Source organism: Coregonus clupeaformis, chromosome 5 (assembly GCF_020615455.1).
Source record: "Coregonus clupeaformis isolate EN_2021a chromosome 5, ASM2061545v1, whole genome shotgun sequence".
Classification (NCBI taxonomy): Eukaryota; Metazoa; Chordata; class Actinopteri; order Salmoniformes; family Salmonidae; genus Coregonus; species Coregonus clupeaformis.
The window spans coordinates 35,554,519-35,563,532 of NC_059196.1; the positions used below are offsets into that span (position 1 = coordinate 35,554,519).

Sequence of the window (9,014 nt, forward strand, 5' to 3'; positions counted from 1 at the left end):
ATCATGATTATTTGCATCAATCCAGTGGCCATTTGTTTTTTTAAACTCCATCTCATGTGCTACTGAAACACTGTTAACCAAACAAATGTGCTAGGTGCCTGTGCACTTGAATTAAAGGGTAACTACACAAAAACATCTAAATGTATTTTTCCCAGACCTCAAAAGTGGTCTCCTAATGTGGTTTAAGCATTGTTATGGACTTAGACTACAAATGTTGTTTTTTCCATTTAAAAAAAGTGTGACCTGAGGGGAAAAAATAGGACAAATCTGTTTTAATAGTTGGTGTACTATTATCCTACTGCACAGTACAGCTTGGGTTGGCCTGACTGAAGGACCAATATGGGAATGATCGTTTTAGGTCAGTCAGAGTGTATGTCACTGTTTCTCATCGAAAAAATAAATAATACATTCCAATTTAGATTTTTTGGGCCTGTATCATGCAGCCCTAGTATGGACTCATCCTGAATTAACTCTGCTGGGATCATTTATTGCAATTACTGTCCTACTTGAGATCATTGTCTGCTGGAGAGGGCTGCTGTCTGAGGACATTGGGCTAAATCTGTCCTGAACACATCTACAGAAGGTCATCAACCCAGATTTCTGTCTGGGGAGGCAGGGTCTCTGTGGGCCTCATTGATGCTGTTTTCCCTGGAACACAGTCTCCTGTGTGTTTGTTGTTGTGGAAGTGGAGGGTTAGGACTCCGGGAAGGGGGCTGCTTTCATCACAATACTCCCTCAGTTCTATCCTACCCCTCAGTTCTCAACCACCAGATCTAAACATTCAGCACTTTTCTCTCTCACTGTCGTCTTTCTAGTAAGTGCAGCATGATTTAATTGATTTGCAGAGCGTCATACATCTTGGCAGAAATCACAAGCATATCAGAGCCCTATGGAATTCTTCTGACATTCAGGAATGAGTTGAGAATGGAATTTTTTAAAGTCAAATTCCTCTCCAGCTGTTGCTCTACGAGTTGACTGGCTGAGAGAGAGAGAAGGAAAGAGGGAGGGAGCTAGTGGTAGAAGGGAGGGTAGTGGATAAGTTTTGGCGAGTGAGGGAAGCATCTCTGGAGGGGTGGCTGAGGTGATGAAGGCCAGTGACAGGAGAACGCAGCAGCGACCAGAGAAATGCAGGATGACATAACACATAGCAGCTGGGGAGTTGTGTGTGTGTGTGTGTGTGTGTGCCCCTGGTGAAGGAAGTCTCCCCAACCCTTATAAGGCCTGCAGAGAATGCTTGGCCTGCTGTTGTTTTAGTCCTCCTTTCCTGACTGCCTCACTACTATACGCCGGACAGCTCTCTCTGTCCCCATTTCCTGACTGCCTCACTACTATACGCCGGACAGCTCTCTCTGTCCCCATTTCCTGACTGCCTCACTACTATACGCCGGACAGCTCTCTCTGTCCCCATTTCCTGACTGCCTCACTACTATACGCCGGACAGCTCTCTCTGTCCCCATTTCCTGACTGCCTCACTACTATACGCCGGACAGCTCTCTCTGTCCCCATTTCCTGACTGCCTCACTACTATACGCCGGCCAGCTCTCTCTGTCCCCATTTCCTGACTGCCTCACTACTATACGCCGGCCAGCTCTCTCTGTCCCCATTTCCTGACTGCCTCACTACTAACGCCGGACAGCCTCTCTGTCCCCATTTCCTGACTGCCTCACTACTATACGCCGGACAGCTCTCTCTGTCCCCGTTTCCTGACTGCCTCACTACTAAACGCCGGCCAGCTCTCTCTGTCCCCGTTTCCTGACTGCCTCACTACTATACGCCGGCCAGCTCTCTCTGTCCCCGTTTCCTGACTGCCTCACTACTATACGCCGGCCAGCTCTCTCTGTCCCCGTTTCCTGACTGCCTCACTACTATACGCCGGACAGCTCTCTCTGTCCCCATTTCCTGACTGCCTCACTACTATACGCCGGACAGCTCTCTCTGTCCCCATTTCCTGACTGCCTCACTACTATACGCCCGGACAGCTCTCTCTGTCCCCGTTTCCTGACTGCCTCACTACTATACGCCCCGGCCAGCTCTCTCTGTCCCCATTTCCTGACTGCCTCACTACTATACGCCTGGCCAGCTCTCTCTGTCCCCATTTCCTGACTGCCTCACTACTATACGCCGGACAGCTCTCTCTGTCCCCATTTCCTGACTGCCTCACTACTATACGCCGGCCAGCTCTCTCTGTCCCCATTTCCTGACTGCCTCACTACTATACGCCGGCCAGCTCTCTCTGTCCCCATTTCCTGACTGCCTCACTACTATACGCCGGACAGCTCTCTCTGTCCCCATTTCCTGACTGCCTCACTACTATACGCCGGACAGCTCTCTCTGTCCCCATTTCCTGACTGCCTCACTACTATACGCCGGACAGCTCTCTCTGTCCCCGTTTCCTGACTGCCTCACTACTAAACGCCGGCCAGCTCTCTCTGTCCCCGTTTCCTGACTGCCTCACTACTATACGCCGGCCAGCTCTCTCTGTCCCCGTTTCCTGACTGCCTCACTACTATACGCCCGGCCAGCTCTCTCTGTCCCCGTTTCCTGACTGCCTCACTACTATACGCCGGACAGCTCTCTCTGTCCCCATTTCCTGACTGCCTCACTACTATACGCCGGACAGCTCTCTCTGTCCCCGTTTCCTGACTGCCTCACTACTATACGCCGGACAGCTCTCTCTGTCCCCGTTTCCTGACTGCCTCACTACTATACGCCGGCCAGCTCTCTCTGTCCCCATTTCCTGACTGCCTCACTACTATACGCCCGGCCAGCTCTCTCTGTCCCCATTTCCTGACTGCCTCACTACTATACGCCGGACAGCTCTCTCTGTCCCCATTTCCTGACTGCCTCACTACTATACGCCGGACAGCTCTCTCTGTCCCCATTTCCTGACTGCCTCACTACTATACGCCGGACAGCTCTCTCTGTCCCCATTTCCTGACTGCCTCACTACTATACGCTCGGACAGCTCTCTCTGTCCCCATTTCCTGACTGCCTCACTACTATACGCCGGACAGCTCTCTCTGTCCCCATTTCCTGACTGCCTCACTACTATACGCCGGACAGCTCTCTCTGTCCCCATTTCCTGACTGCCTCACTACTATACGCCGGACAGCTCTCTCTGTCCCCATTTCCTGACTGCCTCACTACTATACGCCGGACAGCTCTCTCTGTCCCCATTTCCTGACTGCCTCACTACTATACGCCGGACAGCTCTCTCTGTCCCCATTTCCTGACTGCCTCACTACTATACGCCGGACAGCTCTCTCTGTCCCCATTTCCTGACTGCCTCACTACTATACGCCGGACAGCTCTCTCTGTCCCCATTTCCTGACTGCCTCACTACTATACGCCGGACAGCTCTCTCTGTCCCCATTTCCTGACTGCCTCACTACTATACGCCGGACAGCTCTCTCTGTCCCCATTTTTATTTATCTTTCCTTTTCATGCACATATTCTCTGCCTGGGCTGTGTTCAGTACGAAAAAACATAGTGAACGGTTCCTGTGAAGTAGATTTTTGAGAAAAGTGTCGTTCAGTACAAAGTGTTACGCAACGTACCCAACGTTCAATCAAACTAAACGCCGTAACCATGCTCTCTCTTGCCACTCTGTCTGGTTGACTGTCATTGTCACTGTTATGGTTGTCAAGGTCATCGCTGGGATGCTGTAGTGAGGAGGCGTCACTCCTGTCCTGTCACGGAGGCCAGTCAGGCCACTGTCCTAACATGTGTTGTTGTCACTGTGACAGCACATCTCCTCTGTCGGTGTGTGACTTGTTGCAGGGCAGGTTGAGTTCGCATTTAGTTCCTGTTTCCTGGCTGGATGTTGACATAATTTCAGTCATGATCATCTGTTTTCACTAGTTCTCTATTCTATACTCACAGATGTGCATCGCTGCACTGCATTCCCCTGCCTACTGCCCAACTCCACTCTGCTGTTTTCACTAGATATCAACACTTTGAAGGCTTACTTAAAGGCACTTAATGTTTCAATATCCCATTAGGCCTAGCAGGCACAGGGAGTTTTTGCTTACCTCTCATTTACTAACAGGCCTATGCTGTAAGTAGCACTATCTCACGTCCTTTAGTACTGAGAAGCCAGATAGGCCTACACAATTACTCAGCGATAAAGAGTCCTGCTAGGTGGTTTCACTTCTATACTGCTGTTATATTACCGTGTTGTGACAGGGTTGTGTGGTCTCATATTTAGCCTCTGGTCATTTTACAAATAAATACGTTTTCATTTAATTTCCCTTTCCTCATTGCTAGTAGTAAACAGTCTGTGGTGTGAAAGCAGTACGGTGTGATGTTAAAGTGGTGCTGAATTCTGTCCTCAGGGATGACCATGGCTTCAGTCCTCTCCACTGGGCCTGCAGGGAAGGCCGCTCCAGCGTGGTGGACATGCTCATCATGAGAGGGGCTCGCATCAACGTCATGAACCGAGGAGATGACACGCCCCTGCACCTGGCCTCCAGCCACGGCCACAGAGACATCGTGGGCAAGGTGGGGCGGAGTGGACACACACTACTTACACAAACACTTGAGGTCAATTATATAATTGGGTTGATATAGCTTCTCTTTAGGTTGATATAGCTTTCCCTATAAAAGCCCAGGAAGGAACTTATGAAACCAGAGTTGATGGCTGCCCAACACCCCAACTCACTGCATGGTTAAGACTTGTCTGCTCTTGTTGCAGTGCTGACTGACATCAGTCGCTGTGCTGACTGACATCAGTCGCTGTGCTGACTGACATCAGTCGCTGTGCTGACTGACATCAGTAATTTCACAGAGGGAGACAACACTGGCACCATTTCTCAGATAGTGTTGGGTGGATATTGTTTTTAAACTGTACTCAGCTGCAACATAACATCTTCAACTCATGCCTAAGCAAGTCAAAGTGTAACACTTTGATACACACACACACATTTGTCAGTTATTTTATTTTAAATAATGTTTTCTTTCTTTCTGGTCCTTCTAGTTACTGCCTAACTCTCAAATCGTATGCCGTTCAATGCAGTAGTGTTAGTCTGCTGTGACCGGTTGTCTGGTTTTGTAGCGCTGCAGACCACGGTTATGATTTGGTTTAATATTAGACATGTCACAATACCTCTGGAATGTGTGAGCAGGCAAGATAAATCATTTTCCAGGCCTGCCATAGGTGGATTACTAGCATCACTGTATATAATCCAAACAGGATCTGGACAGCCTTGTGTTGTGTGTGTGTAACCTAATTTTGTGGTTCTGTCTCCTAGCTGATCCAGTGCAAAGCAGACACCAACACTGCCAATGAGCACGGCAACACACCACTGCATTACGCCTGCTTCTGGGGACAGGACCTAGTGGCTGAGGTCAGTATGCCCCCTGGTGGCCTACTCTAGGTACTGTCTCTGTTTCTATGTGAACAACAGTTTATGTGCCACTGGAGTTAAATTGATGTCTGTATTCCTCAGGACCTGGTGACTAACGGCGCTCTGGTGAACATCTGTAATAAGTATGGAGAAACTCCTCTGGACAAAGCCAAACCTCACTTGCGTGAAGCCCTCCAAGGTATTCAAAATCCTATTACTCTGCACCATCTATTGTTGGCAAGAAAATTGTGATTATTATCTGTGTGTTAGCCCTGTTACCTAATCAATGCGTGCTTTGTGTTCGCCCCCCCTCTCAGAGAAAGCAGAGAAGTTGGGCCAGAGTTTGACCAAGGTCCCCTTCAAGGACACATTCTGGAAAGGCACCACCAGAACTCGACCCCGTAAGTCCCACAGCAATAAAGCCATTTACGAGCTGCCTGGTTTTCATTACTACGCTCTGAGAAAACAAGACGTTAATATCAGGCACAGTTCGTAGGAATGAATGAACAGCTAGTAAATGTTCGTCTGAGGTCTCTTTGGTAGTCCCCAATGTGCTTGATGAAATTTCCCCTGTCTTTCAGTGTGCTAAATTGTGCAGAAATAATAGGGCTTTTTGCCAGACCTAGGGCTTTAGCTTTGCTCTTCAACTCTGTCCGTCAATGCGTGCAGGTAACGGCACTTTGAACAAAGCAGCGGGCATTGACTTCAAACAGCTCTCCCTCCTGGCTAAGATCAATGAGAACCAGTCTGGAGAGGTATGGAGGTGTTTCTACATGACTGCTGTTATTTTTTATCTGTTACTGATGTCCACAATAACGCATGTTACAAAGTGATCAATCTCTAAAACACTGACACACACCAGCATGGCGTTCTACTGTATATTGTCATTGTGGAGGTTATGCTGGAACTTTGTCTCAATCCTAATTTTTTCTTTAGTTGTGGCAAGGCCGCTGGCAAGGGAATGAGGTTGTGGTGAAAGTGTTGAAGGTTCGCGACTGGTCCACCAGAAAGAGCAGAGACTTCAATGAGGAGTATCCCAAACTCAGGTAATAACTTTTTACCCGCTTATTGTTCATTGTAGGTGTATTTTCTCCTGTTCTGTGGATATCATGTCTGTCTTCCTCTTGTATCTTTTTATTTATTATTATTTACTGACATGTTGATCTGTATGGAAGTTATTTTGGTTTGGATATGTCCCATCCTATATGTATATTTGTCTGTCTCCTCCCCCCTGTCCCTCTTCCTCTGGGCCCATCCCAGGATATTCTCCCACCCCAATGTGCTGCCCATGTTGGGAGCGTGTCAGTCTCCTCCCGCCCCTCACCCCATCATCATCACACACTGGATGCCCTATGGCTCCCTCTACAACGTGCTTCACGAGGGCACCAGTGAGTACCACACTAACCTGCACTGTACTAAAGCCTTCCAATGTGGGACAGTACATTGAGATAAGGTCATTGATTCATAGAATATGCCTGGACCTCTGTTTGAAGTGCAGGCTTACGAATTGGAAAATATATAGTTATTAATGTTACTGTACTACTTACTGGAGAAGGAATACAATGTTACAGCTGTTGCTGACGTGTGAAAAATGACTTACATGGATCTGTTGTCTTTGTCGTCTGTCAGACTTTGTGGTTGACCAGACACAGGCGGTGAAGTTTGCTTTGGACATTGCCTGTGGGATGGCCTTCCTGCACACGCTGGAGCCCATGATCTCTCGGCACTCTCTCAACAGCAAGAGCGTCATGGTGAGAGACGGACACAAATGAACAGTACAAATTCACTACAGTGATATACTGTAGTTGTCAGGTGTTTCAATCATGCTTCTTATGCCTTGGTGGATGACTTCCTTTGGGTTTGAAACTCACTGTTATAATGACCTGATATTCCTTGACAGATCGATGAGGACATGACTGCCAGGATCAGCATGTCAGATGTCAAGTTCTCCTTCCAGTGTCCAGGCAGGATGTACTCCCCAGCATGGGTAGCCCCTGAAGGTCCATTACACACTCATCAACTTTTTCTCTGCTTACCGCTTTTCACCTTTGAGAATGTAAATATTTGCTTTATGTAACTATAAGGTATACAACTCTTACAACTATGAACATGTGTGTGATCCTCTCTCTCTGTCTCTCTCTGTCTCTGTCTCTCTCTCTGTCTCTCTCTATCCTGTGCTCATGCAGCCCTGCAGAAGAAGCCTGAGGAGATCAACCGGCGGTCAGCAGACATGTGGAGTTTCGCTGTGCTGCTGTGGGAGCTGGTGACCAGGGAGGTGCCCTTCGCTGACCTCTCCAACATGGAGATCGGCATGAAGGTGAGACCACTGGAGCTCAGGGTGCTAGAAGTTATAGTCTTGTCCTTCCCAGTGCATCTCTGACATTGTTCTCTCTTTATCTCTATTCTGCCCTCAGGTGGCCCTGGAAGGCCTACGACCCACAATCCCTCCGGGCATCTCACCCCACATCTGCAAGCTCATGAAGATCTGCATGAACGAAGATCCAGCCAAGAGGCCTAAATTTGACATGATCGTGCCCATCCTAGAGAAAATGCAGGACAAGTGAAAACTGCTTTTTTGCTCTGCCTTGAATGACCCTCCTAAACCCCAGATATCTTGCCCCAGATATCACCCAGAGATGTGGTGCTTACCAGTATTGCCTTAGACTTACTCTCACTACTTACCGCTGCCCTCAATGCCACTGTAACTTAAGCCTCTGAAAACAAAAACAAAAACAGTCACTTGTTCTATTCTTGATTATGATTTTTTGCTACCATCTCTTGACTTATCAAGACAAGTTTTTATCAGTACTTTCATCTACGTCACTGTCTCAATGCTGGAGCTAAGCATTGACTGTTCCGACTGTTGTTCTAATCATGTGGACTGAGTACAATCTTCTATCTGTGACTGAATAACCTGTGGAGGTCAGGATGACAATCTGTCTGTGTTGCACTGCTTCCTTTCTTTACCTTTGGAGGTCTCACTAACTAGGGGCCAGACACTGTAAAGTGACCTGCAACCTATTATTACTGATAATGAAGCTCTTACGAAAACAATACGTTGCTTTATTATCCTGAAGCTTGTCTTGTGGAACTGAGTGTGTACTGAATGGCTTGTTTCTTCCTCTGTTGTTTCAAGGGCAAGTATGCAAACAGGGTTATAGGGCTGCGCCTGCTGTTAAGACTATTTATCCAACTAAGCATTTCAATGTCCAGTATTCTTCAGGAAGTGCAGGGGACTGAATGGAAACACTTTTTACACACGCGCTACTTTGTGTTACATCGTTCATCTTACATTTACATTTTAGTAATTTAGCAGACGCTCTTATCCAGAGCGACTTAGTGAGTGCATACATTTTTCAAACTGGCCCCCGTGGGAATCGAACCCACAACCCTGGCGTTGCAAGCGCCATGCTCTACCAACTGAGCTACAGGAGGGACACACATCTTTGATTCCAACTGATGTTGAAAGAGGGAACATGCCTCTCAGATTGGGAAGTCCAAAGTATAGTATCTGACTTCGTAAAGGCGTCCGCATACTAGGTTCGGTTTGATCCTAGCAGAACTCGGCTTGGTGACGCCAACGACTGTGCCTCGCATACTCCCTGAAGACATTTGCTTGAAAAATGAGAAAAAAGCGGTAATATTACTGTTTGTCCCTCTTCAGAAGCC

The 9,014-nt window shown here is 47.8% G+C and overlaps 1 protein-coding gene across 2 annotated transcripts in view; it reads left to right on the forward strand.

Moving 5' to 3' along the window:
- LOC121566955 (integrin-linked protein kinase) overlaps positions 1-8,705 on the forward strand; it is a 38,133-nt gene extending 29,428 nt beyond the window's left edge. For both annotated transcript variants that reach the window (XM_041876907.2, XM_041876906.2), the window contains exons 3-13: positions 4,335-4,500; positions 5,250-5,345; positions 5,448-5,544; positions 5,663-5,746; positions 6,015-6,100; positions 6,282-6,391; positions 6,606-6,733; positions 6,975-7,096; positions 7,246-7,345; positions 7,532-7,662; positions 7,760-8,705. In XM_041876907.2, coding sequence (XP_041732841.1) covers positions 4,335-4,500; positions 5,250-5,345; positions 5,448-5,544; positions 5,663-5,746; positions 6,015-6,100; positions 6,282-6,391; positions 6,606-6,733; positions 6,975-7,096; positions 7,246-7,345; positions 7,532-7,662; positions 7,760-7,909 — 1,270 coding nt within the window. In that variant the 3' untranslated portion in view covers positions 7,910-8,705. The remainder of the gene's footprint in view (positions 1-4,334; positions 4,501-5,249; positions 5,346-5,447; positions 5,545-5,662; positions 5,747-6,014; positions 6,101-6,281; positions 6,392-6,605; positions 6,734-6,974; positions 7,097-7,245; positions 7,346-7,531; positions 7,663-7,759) is intronic.
- The last annotated feature ends 309 nt before the right edge of the window (positions 8,706-9,014 follow it).